We start from the raw sequence: 26,345 nt of genomic DNA, 5'->3' as shown, positions 1-26,345 counted from the left end.
GGGCCGTCTAGTTTCGACATATGGTCCGTGAGTGCCATTCCCTACAAACTGCTGCTCATAGTGGCTCGTACTTTTAATTTAGTCACTCAGACGCACTGTACGACTGTAAAAGTTTAATCTGCGAGATTTTTATTCCTCACTTATCATTTTGGTGAAGAGGACAGCAATCCCTTCCATTTTTAGGAATCTGATTCGAATTTAATATTACTACTTAAAAATTTAATATTACGTAAATTGGATAATGGCACACAACGCAAGATAAACGTTTCGCCAATCCTTTTGAAAAAGAAATGGCAGCTGCAGAATATTTTATATCGTAAAGAACACTATGTATAACCAAATGCTTTTAACAAACTTTTGGCCTACTTGGAAGATCGCCAGTGTCCGTGTGAAACTTCTGTCCTACATGACCACACAGTTGCTTGTATCAAATGAAAACCTGCAGCCGAGAACTTTGTGTATAACCGAAACTACAATTTTTTTTTTACTTAACGAATCTGTAACTCTTGGCTACTGTATTTCATACTAAGAGGCGAGCCGAACATTGTCACTTTCATATTAGCTACTAAGATGATGTGTTTGCGAAGAATGAGCCGGCTACAAACTCAGTTAAGTTATGAACAGTTCAAAATTATAACATTTTATGGCGCGTTTCGGTTCAGTTATGTGAATAAATCTTTATAACATTTTTAAACTCTAATTAAAAAATTTCTCTTCATATTTTCACCACATCCAATTTTTTTATATGTCACATGTTATACGTAACCCAAATTGGCGGAATTTCAGCCAATGTGTCTGTAGATTTCGTGTCAAACTAATATTAAGGTATTATTTTCTGATGTACACGTACCTTTTGCTAGATAAGGAAACATGTGCTGGAACAGTTCCCTGATGCAACCATTGGCATTCGGATCCTTCCGTGGACACGGGCGAATGTACTCGGCTGAAAAAAGAAGGTAAGCAAAGATTACTAAACAATTATTTCCAGCAATAAAATGAGATAAGGCATCCTCGACACTCCTATTGTTATTTATTGTAGTGTTCGATTGTTCACTGTACGTTTGCCTCCATGCTTTTTCTAACAAACAGACCGATGTGTAACTACGGAAGGCAGTTAGAGAAAAGAGCAGTCTTAAACAAAAACAGTCATGGGGACGGTATGGATAAACGCATAAAGAAATCAGAAACAGAACTGTATTTCAGAAACTCAAAATAATTAAGGAGAGTCAAAAGTATTATATTTTTAATACTTGAAAAATAAATAAATAAATAAATAGCCTTCAAAGCTATTAACAGGAACCGATGACCTCAGCAGTTTGGTCCCATAGCAAGTTACAGCCTGCCAAAAGCTAATAACCATTGAAAACATGAGCACAAAGAGAAATTATCGTTTCTTCCGGGATGAACACGGCCAATGCAATTACCCAAACTGATAATTGTAAATTATTTTCATGCGAAATCACAAATCCAATAACAGATCCAAGGGAATAGGCAAATTATACAATTTTTCTACATACAAAATGCCCAAAGAATATTAATGTTACATCGCCATAACTCTAATAAATAAGAATTAATTAAAAAAGATAGTTTTAGGAAAGATGCACAAAAGTGACAAATGGTAGTTGTTTCCTTGAAAAAAACTCCTGTCGCATACACTGCTGGACTAGCAACTCCACCAGGAAAATAAATTTGTTCAGAGAAGTACGTAGCAGAGCCTACAATGGATGTAAAAAGTAGAAAAGCATTATTACATAAATTCGTTAAGAATTGTTTGCTAGCCTCTGAATTCGTATCTCTTTCCAATGGAATTTCAATAACAGGCTATTAACATCAGATATGTGAAGTATACGAGAAAGAGGAATTAGCGTACTGATGGTTCGTATGCGGCTGCAAAACTGGACTTCAAAAAATGAGAATGTTTACGACGTGGAATCGAGGGGAGCGAGGGCCAAATGCAGAGAACAGTGTTGCTGCGATTCAAGAAGACATTTTTGGCAACGATGACAGTTATTTTTCAGAAATTTTACAAATAGTTACCATTATAGTCATAAATATTCCAAAAATGAAAGAGTATAGAAAATAACTGGAAAACACGTACTGAACTGTGTAATAAAGTCCATAGCTATTATATGAATTTAACTATATTTTTGTTTTATTTTTTAATGATCCTCAGTGTTTGAGTTACTGACCTAAGAGATAATACAATACTTTGTAGTACCGATACTGGTGTGAGTTAAATCGTGAGATGTCCCCTGTCTTCAAGCAAATGATAGAACGCAGTCTGTTTCATTAGGATACTGTCATAAAGAAGTTGATACTCCCAAGAGTTTCCCGGCATCTTACCGGGAGAGAGAGTGAGGTGTCCTTAACGACGTACATACTTTCTCCAGAAATCTTCCGCTGCGACACGCGCGCTTTCGTGCATTGTCCTTCCGCTCTCGCCACTCATTACACGCAGGCGTCCTGGCTGACCGCCGAAAGCGTGTGACAGTCTTGCCAGTCCCGACTGCGTAGAAAACTCAAGCAGACGCCTCTGTATCTCGGGCTGTGAGAGCCACATTTAAAGCGACATTAAGTTTGGTAATGGCAGAAGGACACGACACTCTTCCATTACAGGCAGTCTAAAACAGTTTGGTTCATTTTTTTCACTATATAAAAGCTCCATCTGAATCTATTCATATATAAATTGCATCCAGCGCTATGTATTTGTTGTTAACAATAACAGATTATTTTTATTGTAAGTGTCTTTAAAAGTATCAATCCAAAAAGGCAAGTCCATAATTCTGATTTCGCATGGCCATTGTATTTATGAACTCTGAAGGACTGTCTAGGGTCACTGTAAAGTTAAGCCAGAGAGTGCTGCATATCGAGACCGCAGGTATATGCACAAGTTTCTGTGTTGTTAGCCAGAAAGTGTAAATTATGCTCCTCATTGCTACGTTTTCGAATCAGAAATCAAAATGTGACTCTTCAGTACAAACGTATTTCACGTTATGGCTCCGATGTATCTCAGGCGCAAGTTTAACAGAAGAGAAAGTTCGCATTAGGCATTAGTCACTAGTAGAAACGTCTTCGTAATGAAAATAGGTACACAAGAACTATGTGAATTAGAATCAGAATCAAAGTTAGAATTCATGGATAAGGTTACAGTAATTTTTGTGTAGCTAGCTATCTCACAGAACGTAATGCGGAAAAATATTCTATAAGAATTATTCAATGATTTACTAAATCTTTTCTTACTTATTATGACAATTTGGAAGATTATAATTCTTTGTCTATAGTTTTATGAAACAAAAACTATGTGAATATTGCATACTGATGCTGAAATAGTCTTCCAGGGCAGTCGGCAGTACTGCGGATGATAAGTTACATCTTATATCCAGCCAATCTGAGGCGATAAGTTTTCTTAGGAAATGGTCAATTCGAGCCGCGGTTCTAGGCACTTCAGCCCGGAATCGCGTGACTGCTACGGTCGCAGGTTCGAATCCTGCCTCGGGCATGGATGTGTGTGATGTCCTTAGTTTAGTTAGGTTTAAGTAGTTCTAAGTTCTAGGGGACTGATGACCTCAGATGTTGAGTCCAATAGTGCTCAGAGCCATTTTTTTTTCCCGAATCCACGCCCGAAAAGCTAAGAGCAGGACGAAGATTCTACAAAGAGCGTTAGAGTATAGGTTCGTGAATAAGGTTGCGTTTAGAAAAGGGAAGTGTTACTGGAAACGGCACCCGAGTGCTGGTGCTGCTGCTTCTGCGTCGTAGTGGTAGCCCCGATAGTTCAGCTGGAGGAGACTGGGAACGTGCATCAAAACAAAGCGGACAGACTGGTGGCGAGCGTTAACGACAGGTGCGGAGAGCAGGTCAGGACTGGATAGGCGCGCCCGCTGCACGCCGTGGCGTAACGAGCTCGCAGGCGGCTGCGGCCGCCTCGCCTGCAGTTGCGCAACGCGGGTTTCTCCTTTCTCCGCGAGGCGACCACTTGCCGCTTTGGCTTACGCAACGGCGCAAATCCAGTGGCAGGCGCTGCTGATTACATCTCACTTTCCCAAATGTCAATGTCATGTCTGGGCAATGAGCTCACTTATCTGCTACCTATCTTCTTTTATTCCTCGCTATACCATATAAAATCAGAGTCTCGTGCTGCGGTTCTATCTATATGATCGGGCTAAGAACTATTGTAGGGATTTTGATATGTTTGACTCTAATATTTAAACTGATTCAAGAGGACGATTCGTGTACGAAATGTGATCAAAAAGTTCACTTCAAAGTTATCCCCATCCCCATAAGATATAACTCACTTGTTCCAGAGCTTTTTCGAATCTAGGAAGCACTTCTGGAACTCAATTTTCGTTATGGTGTTCAGCTCTTTAGCGATTCTGTTTTTATCACATCAGTGATGGCAAAATGGTGTCCTTTCAAAGTTCTCTACAGCCTCGGGAATCGGAAGAAGTTGCAGGGGGTCATTCCCGGTGTATATGGTGGCTGAAGCAACATAATGGTTCTGTTTGTGCCAAAAAAAAAAAAAAAAAAACAAAAAAAAAACACGAACAAGCATTGAGGTGCGACCGGTAGCATTATCGTAATGCAATTTTAACAAGTGGTATTGCCACAATTCTGGTCGTTTCCTTCGGACTGCGGCACGCAAATGGGGTACAACGTCCATGTAGTATTTCTTATTGACCGTACGATCATAAGGCAGGAATTACCGAGCGAGGTAGCGCAGTGGTTACCACACTGGACTCGCATTCAGTCCCACGTCCGGTCATCCCGATGTAGGTTTTCAGTGATTTTCCTAAATATCTGTAGGCGAATTCCGGGATGGTTCCTTTCAAAGGTGTTAAGTCCCATAGTGCTCAGAGCCATTTGAACCTTTCAAAGGGCACGGACGTCTTCCTTCCCCATCCTCCCCCAATCAGATGAAACTGATGACCTCACTGTCTGGTCTGCGCCCCCAAAACAACCACCCAACGAGGAACTCATGATGCACTCTCCCACTGTAATTCAGCGAACAGTGACAAACTTCACATATGACCGAACTTCTCGATTTTTTCTTTTTTTTTCGATCTTGACACTTCAGGCAATTTCCATTGGAACGACTGGGCCTTGGTTTCGACGTCATACCCGTATACCCATGTTTCGTTACCTGTTATAACCTTCTTTATAAGTGCTAGATCGTTGTCGACTTCATTCAGCAATTCCTGAGCTATGTCTACGCTATGTCGTTGTTAGTCCAAATTCAAGAGTTTGGGAATAAACTTTGCTGCTATACGTTTCATGTTCAAAACATCCGAAAACTATTGATTGGTATTAGGCCTCAGTTATGCCGACATCATCAGAAACCTCTCTGATGGTGATTCGGGGATTTTCCAGAACCACTTTCTTTACTTCTTGTACAATGTCGCCAGTAATTGACGTGCTAAGGCGCCCAGGGCGGTCATTGTGTTCAACTGTCTTTAGAATGTTTATGTTATTGCTGTTGTGGTATTCAGTCCAAATACTAGTTTGATGCAGATCTCCATACTTCGAATAACTACTGCAACCCATATCCTTACGAATCTGCTTACCGTTTTCATCTCTGTCTCCGTCCGCTCCTGGTAGCTGAGTGGTCAGCGCGACGGAATGTCATACATAACGGCCCGGGTTCGATTCCCGGCTTGGTCGACAATTTTCTCTGCTCAGGGTTCAAATGGTTGGTTCAAATGGCTCAGAGCACTATGGGACTTAACTTCTGAGGTCATCAGTCCCCTAGAACTTAGAACTACTTAAACCTAACTAACCTAAGGACATCACACACATCCATGCCCGAGGCAGGATTCGAACCTGCGACCGTAGCCCGCTCAGGGAATTAGTGTTGTGTTGTCCTTATCATTATCCTTTCATCCCCATCGCCCCGCAAGTCGCCGAAGTGGCGTCAACTCGAAAGACTTCCACCAGGCGAACGGTCTACTCGACGGGAGGCCCTAGCCCCACGGCATTTCCATCTCTGTCTCCCTCAACGATTTTTGACACCCCCATCCCACCCTCCCACGCTCCACATGCGCACACATCCCACCAGTACTGAATTGGTGATCCCTTGATGTCTCAGGATAAGTCCTATCAACCTATGCCTTCTTCTAGTCAGGTTGTGAAACAAATTTATTCTCTCCCCAGTTACGTTAAGCACTTCCTCATTAGTCATGTGATTTGTCCATCTAATTTTTCAGTATTCTTCTGTAGCACCACGTTCCAAGATCTGTTATTCTCTTATTTTCTAAACTATTTATCGTCCATGTTTGACTTCCATACATGGCTACACTCCACAAAAATACTTTAAAAAAGTCCTCCTGACACTTAACTTTATATTAAATGTTAACTAAATTCTCTTCTTCAGGGAAGCTTGTCTTTCCATTGTCAGTCTACATTTTATATCCACAGTACTTCGGCCGTCATTACTTATTTTTCTGTCCAAATAGCAAGACTGATCAACTAGTTTAAGTGTCTCATTTCCTAATCTAATTACCTCAGCATCACCTAATTTAGTTGGACTACATTTATTTCCCTCGTTTTTCTTTTGTATATGTTCGTCATATACCCTACTTTCATGACTATGTCCATTCCGTTCAACTACTCTAACAAGTCGTTTGCTGTCTCTGACAGATTTACAATGTCTTTGGCAAACCTCAAAGCTTTTATTTTTTCTCCCTGGACTTTATTTTCTATTTCAAATATTTCTTTGGTTTCCTTTACTACTTACTCAATGTACAGATTCAGTTACATCATGGAGAGGCTACAGCCTTGTCTCACTCCCTTTCATGCCTCTCGACTCTGAACTTCCATCTGATTTCAGTAAAAGTTGTAAATAGCCTTTCACATCCTGTATTTTATCTCTGCTAACCTTAAGAATTTCAAAGTCAGCATCGTCAAAAATTTTCCCTAAGTCTAGAAACGCTATAAAAGTAGTTTTGCCTTCCCTTACCTACCTTCTAAGAGAACTCATAAGTAGTGAAGTAATGGCAGTACCACCCGAAATTTGATATCAAATAGATATCAAATTAATTAATTGATCAATTAATTACCCAAAACAATCCCAGACGTAATCACAGGCTTTCCTCAGCCCACGTGTGGGTCCCCACTCCCTCCCCTCCACTCTGCTCCACCCCCTTCCCCTCCCCTCCACCTGCACCTCCCACACCTGTCCTATTGCCAGGAATTTCAAATTTTTGAGGGAATTTCGAATTTTAACAGGAGTTTCAAATTTGGTGGGAAATTAAAAAATGGTGGTATTTACAATAACGGTGGGTGTTTCTTTATCGCAAGCCCTTGCTGACGTTCCTCCTCACCCCAGGAGTTGGTGGAAAATTCAAAATGGTAGGTTCTCTTTTTGGGACCACAATCCATCTGGGTGGAAAGCCAAGTGCATCTGCCTACACAGGGAAACGATTAGTCTCTGTCCAGCTGCAGGAGAAGAAGGTTAGGTTAGTGTACTTTATTTATTTTGGGTCGGACACTGTATCATCAAGAGTAGTGACTGGCGTATTGTGACGAGCCAGTTGCTCAGCCACCATTGGCCAGACGTTTTCAATTGGTGAGAGATCTGGAGAATGTGCTGGCCAGGACAGCAGTCGAACAGTCCCGTACAGGACCTGTAACATGCGGTCGTGCATTAGCCTGCTCAAATGTAGGGTTTCGCAGGGATCGAATGAAGGTAGAGCCACGGGTCGTAATACATCTGAAATGTAACGTCCACTGTTCAAAGTGCCGTCATTGCGAACAAGAGGTGACCGAGACGTGTAACCAATGGCACCCCATAGCATCACGCCGGGTGATACGCCAGTATGGCGATGACGAATACACGCTTCCAATGTACGTTCGCCAAACACGGATGCGACCATCATGATGCTGTAAACAGAACCTGAATTCATCCGAAAAATGACGTTTATCCATTCGTGCACCCAGGTCCGTCGTTGAGTACACCATCGCAAGCGCTCCTGTCTGTGATGCAGCGTCAAGGGTAACCGCAGCCATGGTCTCAGAGCTGATAGTCCATGCTGCTGCAAACGTGGTCGAACTGTTCTTGCAGATGGTTGTTGTCTTGCAAACGTCCCCATCTGTTGACTCAGGGATCGAGACGTGGCTGCACGATGCGGATAAGATGAGTGTCATTTAGACTGCTAGTGATTCGAGGCCGTTGGGATCCAGCACGGCGTTCCGTATTGCCCTCCTGAACCCACCGATTCCATATTCTGCTAACAGTCAATGGATCTCGACCAACGCGAGCAGCAATGTCGCGATACGATAAACCGCAATCGCGATAGGCTACAATCTGACCTTCATCAAAGTCGGAAACGTGATGGTAAGCATTTCTCCTCCTTACGAGAGGCATCACAACAACGTTTCACCAGGCAACGCCGGTCAACTGCTGTTTGTGTATGAGAAATCGGTTCGAAATTTTCCTCATGTCAGCACGTTGTAGGTGTCGCCACTGGCGTCAACCTTGTGTGAATGCTCTGAAAAGCTAATCATTTGCATATCACAGCATCTTCTTCCTGTCGGTTACATTTCGCGTCTGTAGCACGTCATCTTCGTGGTATAGCAATTTTAATGGCCAGTAGTCTACTAAAACGATTTTTCTCAATTCACAGTAAATGTGTTTCATTGTGACGTGTTGTTCATTAGTGCTGGTTCTTCTTCACAATTTCAATATGGAATTAGAACAGTTTAGCATTTTTCGTCAGTTGTAGTACCGTTATTGCCCTTCCTAACACTTCAGTTAGTATTGGAGGGAAGCGTGGAGGGTGAAAACCGTAGATGGAGACGAGAGATGAAAACACTAAGATGTCTCAGAAGGATGTAGGTTGCAATAGTTACTCGGAGATGAAGAAGCTTGCATAGGATAGAGTAGCATTGAGAGCTGTATCAAAACAGTTTCTGGAGTGAAGACCACAACAGCAACAGATACTTCAGTGATGGTTTGCTGCCCAATCCCTGCTTACTAATTATCAGTGTGATTGTCGAACAATGCAGCGGGAGGTATCTGTAGCGAACTGCGACGTCAAACGGCGAGACAGTCGTGGTCTGGGAAAAGGGGTGGCAGTGGATTGACCGCCCATTCCAGAAACACAAACAGCTTCAGCGCCGGCACTACTGTCTAGGAGCTGTGAAATGCATCTTCATTCCGTCCCACGGTGTCACGATTATTTTCTGAGAAGTATTCCCCTATGCTCATCCATTATCACATCCTTCCATTCATCAGGTTGGAGGCTGTCTTCAGCTGTATGCTTACAGGCAATACGCTTATTAAAGTCTTCTCTGTCCAACACCAACATCTCGTTGGTTGAACACATTTCCCATCAAAAATAAAGGTCTTTATGATTAATTACGTAATTAAGACTGATCCTCACTTTAGTGCCCATCCCAAAATAAATAAAGTACACTAACCTAACCTTCCTCTCCTGCACCTCGACAGAGACTAATCATTTCCCTGTGTAGGCGGGCGCAATTGGGCTTTCCGCCCAGGAGGACCCACCATTTTGAATTTCCCATCAATTTCTGGCTGGGATGTGGGGGGAGGGAGAGACAGAGGGGGGGGGGGGACGTTAGGAAAGCCTTAGGCCAAAGGAACTAACGCCATTTTTGCAATTCCCATACTGTCAATTATAAACTAAATATTCAAAACAGTTGAAAATGCAAACATACATCAGGAACATGTGTGCCAACAAGATGAAGAGAATGTTGGGAACTCGGATGTATAAAGCCCGCGACATTAAAACTTTCTCTTTACTTTTCGATCACACCTTGTATATAATGTATAAATATTTTCTGCAAATTGAATGAACTGTGACGAACTTAAGTCCACCGCCACTTTGAAATCGATGCCATTGATGTATAGGGTATTAAAATATGTTACCTACGTTTCGTGTACAGTAGTGTATATCGTAAAGTTCACCACTTGGAAAGCAGAATCATTTCTCTTAAACTTTTGTGAATTCTTGAGCTTATTCTTGACATCTTAAAAATACTGTATGGAAATTCCTTGCGGATGACTAAAGATGTTTCCGGAAGACACCCACTATTGGTTTGGGAGGAAGCATTTGCAAGCAAGACGACAATTCGAGACTCCACATTTTTAATTCCCTCAGACTAATTATCGCAGTTCACACACATAATTCACTGCAAATTCTCGGGACAAAAGACATTGAATTACTTAACTTCGAATTATCGTAATAAATTTCACCAAATTTAAAAGGTAATAATTTCACAATCAATCTGTGATATTATACTATGAAATGCAAAAAAATCGAATACTTTTAAAGAATATTTACTGTGCAATCGTATGAGACCATGTAAATACAAAGAACATGTAAATACAAAACCTGTCGTTTTTAAAACTGTATGCAAAAAGTAAAACTTTTCTGAAAAACTAATTCAGTGTGAGATACAGCTTTCTTTGGTTTACATAAAGAAAAATTTCTCAACAGCACAGCAGATGACTCAGCTTCCAGATTTCTCCTTTCCTTGAAACAAGCCTACATTCTACACGATTCTTTGCGTGAGAAGGCGACAAAGTCTGCCGCAGAAAGTCTGCAACAAATAATTGTGGCAATGAGTCTGAAAAACGAATCAGTGCATATAGGTTTTACAAGAACTGAGCTGCCAGCGACTACACATGTAGATCGATTGAGTTGATTTCCTTTCTTATTTTATTTTGTTTGATCTCTTCGAACATGATCCACTTAGCTAACCTCTGATGTATTATACGCTACAAAGTAAGACATATAAAATCTCAGGCGTGCGCGCAAAGCACACACACACACACACACACACACACACACACACACACACACCTATGATTATCGTATACACTTGTAAACACTTTTAATTCAGTCATGACGTCCTCCCATCATTGTCACGGGACGTAGCCTCAAACGTCAATTGAACATGGAGCAAACAATATTATTAACTCCGGAGAACTTTCCTGGCATGCGCTGTTTGATTCGCTTATCTTTTATGTAAGCCATGGTAATGAGTTACATAATGTAGTTCGCTGAGTTTTGTTCATAACGCTAAGCAGGGGCTCGTGAACAAAACAACCACATTTCCAGACAAGTTGAGTGGCCATAGATACTTAGTGCTAACTTTGAGAAGAAGCGACAGGTAATTTACTCATTAGTTCAATATAACTCCTGCAGTCAATAGTAGCACTAAGTGCTGCCACGAAAATGAAAACCGCATCAGAAGATTCCTTGTACCTTTATTTATTTTATTTGTTTATTTATTTATCGTGATCTGATTAGAGCCATCAGGCCCTCTCTTACATCGAACCACCGTTTCGTACATACAGTACCTGTTTTACAACACTGTGACCTAATAAATAACAATTTTAATATGACAAATAATATTAAAATGATTTGAGTGCCTATAAAGACTGTGAGTAAAATAATAGTGACTATGAACTAATGAAGTTATTACTGGCAATATTTCTATTACTGCCATTAGTAATAATAATAATAACGGCAATAATAATGGGATTGAAAAACAGGAAATAAAAATTCTGAGGAAAATATATGGACCAGTGTTTCGGGAAGGAATTAGGGTGAAGAGGCCAACTAGAGAGATTTACAAAGACATAGAAACAATAACAGACACCATTAGAAAGAGAAGGATGAAATTTTATGGACATATCAGCAGGATGAATAAAAGCAGGCTCACAAGACAAATCTTTGAGATAGTAAACAAGAGCAAATACAAGACAAAGTGGATCACTAAATCAGAAGAAGACATTAAAGAACTGGGAATCACACAAGACAACATAAACAATAGAGAACAGTTTAGAAACGTCATAAAGAAACACAGACTTAACAAGAACATACGGAGAACAGAACAGGAAAAAGATGGCCAGAAGAACGCAAGAGAGAACACTGTGAACGTATGAAGAGAATTTGGGAAGAACGAAGAAAGAAGAAGAAATCATGACTACTCAAGTTCAATCGCTCTCTCAAAAAGGAATAATCGAAAATAATAATAATAATGATGATGATAGCGGCAGATATGGAAAGAATTTCTACGTGTATAAAAACAGATGTGATATAGCGAGTTCTGGGAAAGGAAGTTTAAGGAGAATACATTAGCTAAGAATACTGGGAAATGAATAAGATATGGTTGAAAAAAAGGAAGTGTAGGGGTAACGAGGGGTACAGCGACAATGGTAGTCATTGTCGGTTCAGTCGACATGTCACTAACTGTCTTCTGAAACTGGACATGCTCTTCAGTCCTCTAATACGAGGGGAAGTCGGAAAGTAAAGGACTTTTACAATTTCTCGCCATAGGACTCGGTAACACTGCTAGTATCCAGGGCTGAAGTATTGTAGTCTGTAACAATTCTATACAACGTGTCACTCTGTTCCCGCCTTAGTCGTTGTATTGTAGTAGATCGTGAAACAGGCCAGCTACATTGTTGATCTGCACTAAGTAGGAAATAGGGCAGTGATTCGCTTTTTGTTTGCGGAAGATGTTAAACCTGCGGAATGCAAGCGCAGTATGGTGACAACCGATTATCGCGAAGCAATATCTACGAATGGATAGAGCGCTTGAAACAGGGAATAACTTTCCTATGTGACAAGGAAAGATCGAGAAGGTCATCAACATCAACAACTAAGGACCATTTTGGAAATCGTTGAGGGCATGCTGACGGAAAACGGAGGAATTACAATGGACGAAATCGCCAATACCTTACATATCAGAATGGTTCTGCGTATTCCAACTAAAGTTAAAAGTAATTAGCTATTGCATACCCTACATTTTTACGTTGTTTCTGGTGCTTTCAATACTGGCTTACTCTGCAGGACCTGGCACCCATTCCAAGGAGAGTTTTTAATCAGTCAATTAAATTTCTAAAAGCTAATCACTATTACTAAAATGATCATCGAACAATGCATATTATGTGACTACTACTGCTTTTTAGTCATCAGTCTTCTGACTGGTTTGATGTGGCCTGTCACGAAATAGTCTCCTAAGCCAACATCATCGTCTCAGAATAGTACGTACTTCCACTATCCTAAGTACTCATTTATTTGTTGGGTGTCTTCCTCCACAGTTTTATCATATACAGCTCCTTCAAGAACCGTGGAAGTTATTTCCTGATGTCTTAATAAATGTCCTAGCATCTTGTCAGTTCTTCTCGCCATTGTTTTTCGTACTTTCTTTCCTTCGGCGATTCTGCAGAGAGCCTCCTCATCCCTTATCTGACCAGTCCACCTAATTTTCAACGTTCTTCTGCACCACTACATTTAAAACGCTTCGATCTATCCTTCTCCGGAGTCCCCGCAGTCCATAGTTAACTACCACACCATGCTATGTTCAAAACGTTCATTCTCAGCAATTTCTTCCTCAAATTTAGTCCTGTATTTGGCACTAGTAAACTTGTCTTTGACAGCAGTGACCTTTTTCTTGTGCTAGTCTACTTTTTGAGACTTCCTGTCTTCATCCCTCATGTGTGGTTTGCTATCAAGCTAGCAGAATTCCTTTATCTACTTTGTCGTTAGCAATTTTGATGTTAAGTTGATCGCTAATATCATTTCTGCTACTCCTCATTACTTTCGTCGCTCTTCGGCTCACTCTCAATCCACATTCTGTGCTCATTAGACTGTTCATTTCTTCGAGGAGTCCAGTAGTTCTTCTTCACTTTCACTGACGTTAGGAGTGCAATCAGCGAATCTTTTTGATATCCATTCACTCTGAATTTTAGTCGCAGTCTTGAAACTTCTCTTTATTTCAATCATTGTTTCTTCAATGTTCAGATTGAATGGTAGGGTCGAAAAACTGCATCCCTGTCTTACGCGCTTTTTAAGCTGATCAGTTCGTCCTTGGTTTTCCACTCTCACTTTCCTCCTCTTCATTCTTGTATGTATTGTATATTACCCTCTTTATTCCTACTTCTCTCAAAATTATGAGCATCTGTCTTCCTATTTTATACCGTCGCTTTTTCTAGGTCGACAAATCCTGTAAACGTGTCTTGATTTTTTTCCAAGCCGTGTTACTGTTATGAAGCCAAACGTCAGAAATGCCTCTCTTGTACCTTCACCTTTCCTAAAACCGATTAAATCGACATGCAACACACCTTCAATTTTCTTTAGCTTTCTTCTGTACATTATTTTTATCAGCAACTTGGATACATGATCTGTTATGCTTATTGTGCAATAGTTCTCACACTTACCTGGAATTGAATGGATGACATTTTCCAGAAGTATGGCGCTACGTTACCAGTCTCATAGATTCTACTCACTGACTTGAGTAGTCGCTTGGCTGCCAATTCCCCAATTATTTTAGAAATTCCCGTGGAATCTTATCTATCCTTTTTGACTTATTTAATCTCAAGTCTTCCAAAGCTCTTTTAAATTATGACTTTAATGCTAGATCCCTGTATCTTCCATATCGACCCGATTTACACTCCTGGAAATGGAAAAAAGAACACATTGACACCGGTGTGTCAGACCCACCATACTTGCTCCGGACACTGCGAGAGGGCTGTACAAGCAATGATCACACGCACGGCACAGCGGACACACCAGGAACCGCGGTGTTGGCTGTCGAATGGCGCTAGCTGCGCAGCATTTGTGCACCGCCGCCGTCAGTGTCAGCCAGTTTGCCGTGGCATACGGAGCTCCATCGCAGTCTTTAACACTGGTAGCATGCCGCGACAGCGTGGACGTGAACCGTATGTGCAGTTGACGGACTTTGAGCGAGGGCGTATAGTGGGCATGCGGGAGGCCGGGTGGACGTACCGCCGAATTGCTCAACACGTGGGGCGTGAGGTCTCCACAGTACATCGATGTTGTCGCCAGTGGTCGGCAGAAGGTGCACGTGCCCGTCGACCTGGGACCGGACCGCAGCGACGCACGGATGCACGCCAAGACCGTAGGATCCTAGCACTGCCGTAGGGGACCGCACCGCCACTTCCCAGCAAATTAGGGACACTGTTGCTCCTGGGGTATCGACGAGGACCATTCGCAACCGTCTCCATGAAGCTGGGCTACAGTCCCGCACACCGTTAGGCCGTCTTCCGCTCACGCCCCAACATCGTGCAGCCCGCCTCCAGTGGTGTCGCGACAGGCGTGAATGGAGGGACGAATGGAGACGTGTCGTCTTCAGCGATGAGAGTCGCTTCTGCCTTGGTGCCAATGATGGTCGTATGCGTGTTTGGCGCCGTGCAGGTGAGCGCCACGATCAGGACTGCATACGACCGAGGCACACAGGGCCAACACCCGGCATCATGGTGTGGGGAGCGATCTCCTACACTGGCCGTACACCACTGGTGATCGTCGAGGGGACACTGAATAGTGCACGGTACATCCAAACCGTCATCGAACCCATCGTTCTACCATTCCTAGACCGGCAAGGGAACTTGCTGTTCCAACAGGACAATGCACGTCCGCATGTATCCCGTGCCACCCAACGTGCTCTAGAAGGTGTAAGTCAACTACCCTGGCCAGCAAGATCTCCTGATCCGTCCCCCATTGAGCATGTTTGGGACTGGATGAAGCGTCGTCTCACGCGGTCTGCACGTCCAGCACGAACGCTGGTCCAACTGAGGCGCCAGGTGGAAATGGCATGGCAAGCCGTTCCACAGGACTACATCCAGCATCTCTACGATCGTCTCCATGGGAGAATAGCAGCCTGCATTGCTGCGAAAGGTGGATATACACTGTACTAGTGCCGACATTGTGCATGCTCTGTTGCCTGTGTCTATGTGCCTGTAGTTCTGTCAGTGTGATCATGTGATGTATCTGACCCCAGGAATGTGTCAATAAAGTTTCCCCTTCCTGGGACAATGAATTCACGGTGTTCTTATTTCAATTTCCAGGAGTGTATTTTTCCGTCGCGTCATGAGAGGCGCCCTCCCTCTTCTTAAGCCCTCATTCTACTCTATTCGCCTATCCTCTCGCTTCTCTGTGTTTAAAAATGAAATTCCCACTACAATCTTGATGTTGTCGCCCTTTATTTCGATTTTACAGTTTTTTGTTTTAACTTTTCTACACGCTGAATCATTCCTTCCGACTAGTATTCGCTTTTGGATTTCTTCACATTTTCCCTGCAGTGACTAACGTATAGGGAACTATTACAGCACACTAATGTTCCTCGCCAGAACCTAGTATCTGCTGTTTGTGATTGAGTGATTACATGATGAAAAAATTTCAGTATGGATTACTTTAGTCTGTACCACGTCGTAGTTTGGGGAAGATGTCATTATCGTCATATATTGACTGATCGGGCAATATTTTGATTTACGCAAGTAACGCGGTAAATAAGCCAATTATTGTAAAGCATAGTCCTCAGGTAGGGACTGTCATATAGTTTGCAGTTTGCAATATTTTTATTAAATGAGTCTCTGACGGAGCTGCAGTTAGTCTGCACTGTTCTTTGATTTGTAAGTTGAATACGGGAGAGGAAGAGATGTTTGGAAGAGAGAAGATCCTGCACTTTAAGAGCAACATTTTAAAGCCGAGTGTAAGGAAGAAGCATCACATAATAAAACTAAAGGATAATTAAAGCCATGATAAAAGAAAAGGAGACTATCAGTGATCCAGTAACTAACACTAACACTTAATCATGAAAATTGGAGAAGACAGAAAAGAGAACACAATAGGAAGCAGTTCTGATATCTAGGAAGAGCTATTGAAATGAGAGAAACAAGTGAAACGTGCAAAGCAAACACATGGGAAGAACACTTCCATTACCTAAAAAACTCCAATTATGTTGCCTTAAACCGACGAAGCGTTTCTAAAGCTAAGTTTTTAAAATCGAAGATGGGTGGAAGAGTAGCACTGGTCGTATATTTTAGTATGTTTATTGCAACTCAATTCCAGCTATTGTGTAGTTATCTTCAGTGCAATTACAATCGCACATAGTACCACACTGACACTATAGATAACGAACAGTTAAATACACTGAAGAGCCAAAGAAATTGGTACACCTGCCTAATATCGTATAGGGCCCCCGCGAGCACGCAGAAGTGCCCCACCACGACGTGGAATGGACTCGACTAATGTAGTCCTCAAGGGAATTGACACCATGAATCCTGCAGGGCTGTCCATAAATCCATAAGAGTACGAGATGATGGAGATCTCTCCTGAAGAGCACGTTGCAAGGCATCCCAGATATGCTCAATAATGTCCATATCTGGGGAGTTTGGTGGCCGGCAGAAATGTTTAAACTCAGAGTGTTCCTGGAGAAACTCTGTAACACATGTTGGGTATCGCATCGTCCTGCTGGAATTGCCCAAGTCCACCGGAATGCACAATGGACATGAATGGATGCAGGTGAACAGACAGGATGCTTACAGATGTGTCATCTGTCAGAGTCGCATCTAGACTTATCAGGGGTTCCATATCACTCCAACTGTACACGCCCCACACCATTACAGAGCCTCCACCAGCTTGAACAGTCCCATGCTGACTTGCAGGGTCCGTAGATTCAAGAGACTGTATCCATACCCGTACACGTCCATCCGGTCGACACAATTTCAAACGAAGCTCGTCGGAGCAGGCAACATGTTTCCAGTCGTCAACAGTCCGATGTCAGCGTTGACGGACCCAAGCGGGGCGTAAAGCTTTGTGTCGTGGAGTGATCAAGGATACACAAGTGGGCCTTTGGTTCCGAAAGCCAATATCGATCATGTTTCGTTGAATGGTTCGCACGCTGACATTTGTTGATGGCCCAGCATTGAAATCTGCAACAATTTACGGAAGGGTTGCACTTCTGTCACGTTGAACGATTCTCTTCAGTGGTCATTGTTCCCGTTCTTGCAGGATCTTTTTCCAGCCGCAGTGATGTCGGAGATTTGATGTTTTCCGCATTCCTGATATTCACGGTACACTCGTGAAATAGTCGCACGGGAAAATCTCCACTTCATAGCTCCCTCGAATATGCTATATCTCTTCGCTCATGCACGGACTATGACACGACGTTCAAACTCACTTAAATCATGATAACCTTCCATTGGCGAAGCAGTAACCGATCTAAAAAAATTGCGCCAGACACTTGTCTTATATTGGCGTTGCCGACAGCAGCGCCGTATTCTGCCTGTTTGCATATCTCTGTATTTGAATACTCATGCCTATACCAGTTTCTTTGGCGCTTGAGTGTAGTTTATTATCTGTAATGCGATTCTAATATCATATGTTATTTTGTTTACAATGAGTCATCATGACTTGGATATAACTGCACTGAAGCTATACAGTTGCTGAAAACGATCTGCAATAAACAGATTAAAAATTATGCGCGTTGCATCCTTTCCTCCTATCTTGGATCTCATTAATACTGCCGTGGAATACACCGTCCCTGATGGAAACAATCCTGCACTAAGTTCATTAACACAGCACTGGGCAGAAACGTTACGAAGTGGAAAAACTTAAAGGAATAAATTGGAATGTTTTGGATTGTTGTTGTACGACCGCTGAGGGTGTCTTGAGGACAAACCTGAGGATGAAAACCCATATCCGGAAACGTCGTCCTACAAAGCTACAAAGTATTGAACTAGAGAAAAAATCGTCAGTTTATAGATCATCCTTTTTGCAGGATGCATGAGTTTGTACGCTGTGCAGTGTAGCTGAGGCACACGTGAAAGCGTTCGACGGCCAAATATGACACCACGTTCAAACTCGAGTAGTTTCGCTTGCGCTCTCTCAGCTTGATAGCTTATGATGTGTGAATAAGGGTGGCCTAGTGGCATGTGTTTTCTTTTATAGCGTCAGCGACTTGTACTGCTGTCGGATGACTTTTCCTCTAGTCCACGGTTGGGTAACCTGCGGCCTGAGGGCCGGGAATGGCGCGTGATCGGTTTCAATCCGGCCCGCGGAAAAAAATTCGTAGGAGCCAGAGCGAGGCTTTTGTATTGTTCCCCCCCAGGGAGCTATTGTCAGATACTTCTGTCGCCGTTCGTCTCTCCTCGGCTTTGCAGCTCTTGACACAGAGCAGTAAAAGTTTTGCTTACTCCGCGCATGCACACCACTACTTCGCCGCCACTGTGTTTGAACAACAAAGAGACACCTTTCCAGTCTGAGTTCGAAGCTATGGCCAATGTGCGGAGAGTGACGGAAACAGCTCCTTACCTTGGGAGGGTATGGGTATATGTATTTTCATCTTTGGATCAGTGAGGACAACGTACACATTTTACTTACCTACGTCTACGTTATACATTGATAGATTGCAAATGGTGGTAACAGGTGGCAGGAGCACGAAAATTACCGACTTCTTACGAAATGTGCTAATTCGAACTGCAGCAGCAAGGTGCCGTTTACACCGGTATGTTACCATATAAACATTCACGTTACAGACGCTACAGTTTTGGCTGTAAGCGGCAGGAGTGCTGCTATCGTGTCACGCGAGGAAATATATGAATCAAGCCCGTGGGTCACCAAGGGTTGACCATGCCTGCTCCAGACTCTTTCAATCATGCCTACAGAATGGCTACAGAATGGTCGGTACCTCTCTCTCTCTCTTTGTCATCGGTCTTCTGACTGGTTTGATGCGTTGATGGAGCCCGCAACGAATTCCTGTCTTGTGATAACCTCTTCATCTCAGAGTAGCAGTTGCAACCTACGTCCTCAATTATTTCCTGGATGTACTCCAATCTCTGTCTTCCTCTACCGTTTTATTGTCTGCAGCTCCCTCTAGTACGATGGAAGTTATTCGTGATGTCTTAACAGATGTCCTAGCATTCTATCCCTTCTTCTCGTCAGTGTTCTCCATATGTTCCTTTCCCCACCGATTCTCCAGAAATCTCTTCATTCCTTACCTTAACAGTTCACCTAATTTTGAAGATTCTTCTTCAGCACCACATCTCAAATGCTTCGATTCTCTTTTCCAGTTTTCCGACAGACCATGTTTCATTGCGATACAAAGCTGTGGTCGGAACGTACATTCTCAGAAGTTTGTTCCTCAAATTAACGCCTGTTTTTGATAATAGTTTTAATAATAGTATACTTCTCTTGACCAGGAATGCCCTTTTTGCTCCATCAGTCATGGGTTATTTTGCTGCCTATTCCTTAACTTCATCTACTTCGTGGTCCCCAATTCTGATGTTAAGTTTTTCAGTGTTCTCATTTCTGCTACTCCTCATTACTTTCGTCTCTCTTCAATTTTCTCTCATTCTCTTTTCTGTGAGCGCTAATTCCTTTCAGCAGATGCTGTGATTCTTCTTCCCTTACAGTGAGGATAGCGGTGTCATCCGTGGATCTTATCGTTGATATCCTTTCACCTTGAATTTCAAGTCCACTCTTGAAAATCTTTCTTTTATTTCTGTCATTGCTTCTTCGATGTATAGATTAAACAATAGCTGTGAAAGACTACATCCCTGTCTTATACCCTTTTTAATAAGAGTACTTTGTTCTTAGTCTTCTACTCCTATTGTTCACTCTTGACTCCTGTACATGTTGTATATTACACTTCCTTTCCTGTAGCTTACCCCTATTTTTCTGAGGTTTTGAACACCTTGCACCATCTGACATTGAAGAATGCTTTTTCCAGATCTACAAATCCTACGAACGTGTCTTGACTTTTCTTTAGTCTTACTTCTATTATCAACTGCAACGTCAGAAGTGCCTCTTTGGTGTCCCTACCTTTCCTAAAGCCAAAGTGATCGTCATCTAACACATCCTCAATTTTCTTTGCCATTCTTCTGTATATTATTCATTCCCATAGCCTGGACGCATGAGCTCTTAAGCTGAGTGCCTCATAATTCTCGCACGTGTCGGCTCTTGCAATCTCTGATATTTTGTTACACCTTATTTAAACAAATAAATATAAAACTGTTTACACTATGGTGCCTAAAACTTATGATCAGCGGAAAAGTAAAATTGAGAAAATATCCACCATCTCATGATGACACCATTTTATAATGCGGAATTAACTAATAGATATCACGAGAGGCGGACACACCCCTACAAAAAGAGGCAGGAGGTACTGTGTTGTCCGCAGAGAAACTGCAACAGCAGAAGGGGATCAGGACAGCTAACCGATTGCGAGCGTGGAGTACTCACTGGATCTCATCTAAGTGACAGATCCATCAAGGACATTTCATCCCCACTAAAGTTGCCCAAGTCGTATGTTCCTGTGATTGTGAAGTGTAAATGCGAAGGAACAATCACGGTTTAACCAAGACCATGTAAACCTCATTTACTGACGAACAGGAACCATTGAGCATTGCAGAGGGTGGTTGTAAAAGATGGCATGATATCAGCGGAAGGACTTACTCGTGAGTTCCAAAGTGCTACCAGCAGTCCAGCTAGCAGAATGACTGTACGCAGGGAGTTGAAAAGAATGGAATAAAATGGTCGAGCAGCTGCTCATAAACCACAACTTTCTATATTCAGTGCTCAGGGACGCTTGAAGTGATGTAAAGAGCGATGCCATCGGACATTGCATGACTGGAAACAAATGATTCAGAGCGGTGAACCGCAGTATATCGTGTGGCCGTCCAATGGAAATGTTTGGGTTTGGTGACTGCGTGGAGAACGTTACCAACCATCATATGTAGTGCCAATAGAAGGTGTTGTTACAGTATGGGGGTTTTCTTCCCGTTAGGGCGTGGTCCCCTTATTACGGTTAAGAAAATGCTAAACGCGGAAGGATGTGAACACATTTTACAGCATTGTACAGTATACTGAAGTACAGAAGAGCAACAGACGATGAGTATCTGTTTCAGCATGATTATGCACCCTGTCATAAAGCACCATCTCTGAGGATGCGGGTTGTGGACAGTAACATTCCTGAAGTGGACTGACCTACCCAGGGTCCCTACCTGAACCCTTTGGAATGAGTTAGAACTTCGACTTAAATTCTAGCGTTCAACATCACTACATTCTCTGGTTGAGGCTCTTGAGGCAGAATGGGCTGCCATTCCTCCACAGATATTCAAACACCTCATTGAGAGTGTCCCTAGCAGAGTTCAAGCCGTCAGAAGGCCGAACGGTGGACACACTTTGAAGTCCACTAATTGCATACTTTTGATCAAAAAAATGGCTCTCAGCACTATGGGACTTAACATCTATGGTCATCAGTCCCCTAGAACTTAGAACTACTTAAACCTAACTAACCTAAGGACAGCACACAACACCCAGCCATCACGAGGCAGAGAAAATCCCTGACCCCGCCGGGAATCGAACCCGGGAACCCGGGCGTGGGAAGCGAGAACGCTACCGCACGACCACGAGATGCGGGATACTTTTGATCAGATAGGCCATAATGCTCTACACAAACTACAGACTCAGCTGAAATGATGGGCCACAAAGTACCGTTCGGCAGTTAGTCTACGTGTCTGACTTTACACAATATGTGTCGCACACAGGGCAGTGCAGGAACCGGTCAGTTTATTGTGTAGAAAGCTGGATCGAGACTGGACAATGAAGGAATGCAGCACCCTACTGTATGAATTCTCCATCGTTCTTCAGATAGATTGTAGTCGTACATTCCATTGGAGCCCAAAATGATAGCCAAGACAATCATAGGAACGTTTGATGGTAACTGTGGTATTATGCTGATAGGATCCATCTTGGAGGATCGAACGTACAGAGTTACACAACATGGCTGGTTGTTATTCGAGCAGTGTGAACACCCAGAAGTACAGAGGTAAGCTTTGAAACCACATGTTCGACTGGTTGTTCAAGAGACAGTTGATACAGACAAGATATTTAAGGACGATGGCGCCAGTCACCATTGAGCAATTCTGGTGAAAGAGCTCCTCGGCGGTGAAAAGACACTGATAAGCCAAAACATTAGGACCACTTACTTAATAGCGTGTTGGACAATGTTTCGAACTCAGCAGAGCAGCGATTCTGCGTGGCGCAGATCTGACATGTTGTTGCTAGTTTTCTGGAGGTATGAGGCACCAGGTGTCTATGCACAGGTCACACAGTTCCCGTAAATTATGAGCTGGTGGTTTGCGGGCGTGGATCTGGCGTCCGATAGCGTGACAGATGTTTTCCACCGAGTTCAGACAGGCGAATCTGATGAACAAGACATCACTATCATGCTCCTCAAACCACGGCTGCACGATTCTGGCCTTGTGTCACGGACAGTTATCCTGCTGGAAGATGCCATTGCTGTCCGGGAAGACATCAAACATGAAGGGATGCAGGTGGTCAGCAATAACGTCCACATAGTCGTCAGCAGTCAGGTGCTTTCAGTTACAACCATAAGTCCCTTGGAAGACCAGATGAATATCACCCGTACTGCCCCCACGATCCTGCACCCTCGTGTGGAACATGGTTCGAGCAGCTCTTCGCCTCGATGACGGAGTATCCGGACACTACCATCAAAAAAATGGTTCAAATGGCCCTGAGCACGATGGGACTCAACTGCTGAGGTCATTAGTCCCCTAGAACTTAGAACTAATTAAACCTAACTAACCTAAGGACATCACAAACATCCATGCCCGAGGCAGTATTCGAACCTGCGACCGTAGCGGTCTTGCGGTTCCAGACTGCAGCGCCTTTAACCGCACGGCCACTTCGGCCGGCCCCTACCACCGATCTGGTGTAGTAAAAAATGTGATTAGCCAATCTCAATCATCCCATGTCCACTGCTGTGTCAACATGGGGTCACGTAGAGCTCCAGTGCTGTGAAGCTCCGCGTTCAACAATTTGCGCTCAATGGTGTACGCTGAAACACGTGTGCCTGTACTAGTATTGTACTCCGTCGTCAGATCTACCTCTGACCACCACCTATACTGTTACTAGTCTCAGACTTCAGCTCGTGGTCTTGCGGTTGTGTTCTCGCTTCCGGCACACGGGATACCGGGTTCGGTTCCCGGCGGGGTTAGGTATTTTTCTCTGCCTCGTGATGACTGGGTGTTGTGTGTTCTTCATCATCATTTCATCATCATTGACTCGCAAGTCGCCGAAGTGGCGTCAACTAAAAAGGACTTGCAATACGGCGGCCGAACTTGGCCTCCAGGCCAACAATGCCATACGATCATTTCATTTTCATTTCACCTCCACATTCTGTGATGAGGCGTGGATGTCCAACACCTTGTCTTCTGCTCGTGGTTACGCCGTTCTTCAACCACTTTCCATAGATGCTCACTACAGTGGTATTCTAAAAGCTGATCACCTTTGCCGTTTTTGAAATGCTCTTTCTCTGGCGCCGGGCCGTAACAGTGAGCTCCTTGCCAAAGTCGGTTGTGCCAGTGCATTTTGCGAATAGCATCGTCGCTAGAATCACTGCCTGTTCGTCTTTGCTTCGCTTATTTACTTTGCTTGTCCTTAAGGCCACCAGGCGACAGTCGATCTCTTGAAGAGTGTTCATAATCTTTTGGCTCATCACTGTATTTTCCCAATGGACTGGCCGACAACCTGTGCGGATCTGACTGCTTTTGAACGAATATTACACGTGGTCGACAAATTAACTGAGCCCATTACCCACTGTCAAGGAATTTATAACAACCTTTGGTTCACTATAAAGGTGGCTCTTGAATTACCATATCGCTGCGACGTATGTGATTCGTGTTGTGAAATCTATATCTCATATTTACTAACATGTTATTGATCGAAAGATTTTCCGGCTTTGTAGATTGAAATTCATATCTGCAGATTAAAGAAACAAATTCCAGTTGTGTGTTTTTGAGTTTTCTATTGCTGTTGTACTGTACATTTTGTAAGACGGAACCGGCCGCGGTGGCCGTGCGGTTCTAGGCGCTGCAGTCGGGAACCGCGGGACTGCTACGGTCGCAGGTTCGAATCCTGCCTCGGGAATGGATGTGTGTGATGTCCTTAGGTTAGTTAGGTTGAAGTAGTTCTAAGTTCTAGGGGACTGATGACCTAAGATGTTAAGTCCCATAGTGCTCAGAGCCATTTGAACCATTTTTTGTAAGACGGAAGTGGGATACTAGAGAATGATGACGTCATTATATCACGTAGAAATAAATACAATAACAGGTGTGATTATTGGAAAAAAGAATTCGGAATGATAGAAAAGATAAATGAAAGCAGAGACTTCTGAGAAAACCGTAATGATTCTGATCATCTATGTGGGAACGGCTGATGGACTGAAGGGAGCGGACGGTACGGAGCTGACTGAATGTGGTATGACTGAACGTGATCTGGTGCTGACGCGCTAATATGGACGAGAAAACAGTCGTACAAGGACAGCCAACGTGATCAGCCTCCAGCTGAGAGGCCCAACGCTTGTCTCTGCTACCTATTTCTTTATCAGACACAATTTCATCAGGACTTGTTAACCTAAATATTCTGCGTCTTTTGATGTTCAACGCTTCGAGTTGGAAGATTAGGCGTAGTGTGATCGCATTTTCACCACACAGCTCACACCTATCGTCTTCTTTCTGTACACTCAGTGTGCAAGTGTTTCTTAAAGTTCTCATGGCCTGGAATTATCCCTACCATGAGTCCAAGCTCTGACGCCAAGCCTAGGATCACAGAACTTTGGTATCATTGGCTTGCCATGTTTTGTTTTTGGACCATGTGATTTAACGATCGCCTTAGTAATGGTTACGACAGGTTCCGGTCCAATAAATGGCCAGGATATCAGCTTGTTCATTGCCACTGATTCCTGAGTGACTAGGGACTCACAACAAGTTTACAGTGTTGCTTTCTCACAAGGGCATGGTGTCATTCTGCAACGATCTTTCATCTCGTTGTAGGGCCTGGTAGAGATTTCAGAGCCGCTCGGATGTCAGAATGAATGTAGATGCTACGATCTCTGTAGCGTCTACCCAAATTCTCTTCTGTGCACACCATGATATCAGATATTTCAGCCTGAAACAGCGTGAAATTTTTGGAAATTTGTGGTAAAGACTATGGGACCAAACTGCTGAGGTCATCGGTCCCTAGGCTTACGCACTACTTAATCTAACTTAAAGTAACTTACGTGAAGGACAACACACACACGCACCCATTCGCGAGGGAGGACTCGAACCTCCGACGGAGCGAGCCGAGACAGCGTGACCAGCTTCCCTAGAGAGGTTGTGATCTCTAGTCTAAGCTGTAGCCCGCATACCAGGGCTCAGCGCATTCGTCTGTTTTCGACCCTTCAGTAAAACAGTCTTCTGCAAGGTGTCATGGTTCGTACTTCAACTGCTTTCCACTTCCAAATGTTTGTTGAAGCAATTAAAGGGTATTTTGTAGTCATGAGGCGTCTAGCCGAGCATTCCTGTATTTACCACATTCCTCATTTTCGTGTGGAATTCTGGATATGCTACAGGTATGCAGTAATTTAGTAGCCACCTTGTGTTCTACTTTGTTCCACCATACCGTAGCCCAATAAACTATCATAGGTCTTATTACGGTGGTGTGTATCAAATACTTAATCTTGGGGGTTAGTCCTATGTTTCTTCCACTGACACCTTACTTGCACCTTCACCA

General features: G+C 43.2%; 1 protein-coding gene across 1 annotated transcript in view; it reads right to left on the bottom strand.

Moving 5' to 3' along the window:
* LOC126161845 (protein takeout-like) overlaps nt 1-26,345 on the bottom strand; it is a 91,513-nt gene that overhangs the window by 51,588 nt on the left and 13,580 nt on the right. Inside the window, exon 2 of the mRNA XM_049917950.1 lies at nt 851-943. Coding sequence (XP_049773907.1) covers nt 851-943 — 93 coding nt within the window. The remainder of the gene's footprint in view (nt 1-850; nt 944-26,345) is intronic.

The sequence above is a fragment of the Schistocerca cancellata genome, chromosome 2, assembly GCF_023864275.1.
Source record: "Schistocerca cancellata isolate TAMUIC-IGC-003103 chromosome 2, iqSchCanc2.1, whole genome shotgun sequence".
Classification (NCBI taxonomy): Eukaryota; Metazoa; Arthropoda; class Insecta; order Orthoptera; family Acrididae; genus Schistocerca; species Schistocerca cancellata.
Note: the sequence above shows the minus strand (reverse complement) of the source record. Positions and strands in the feature narration are given on the sequence as shown.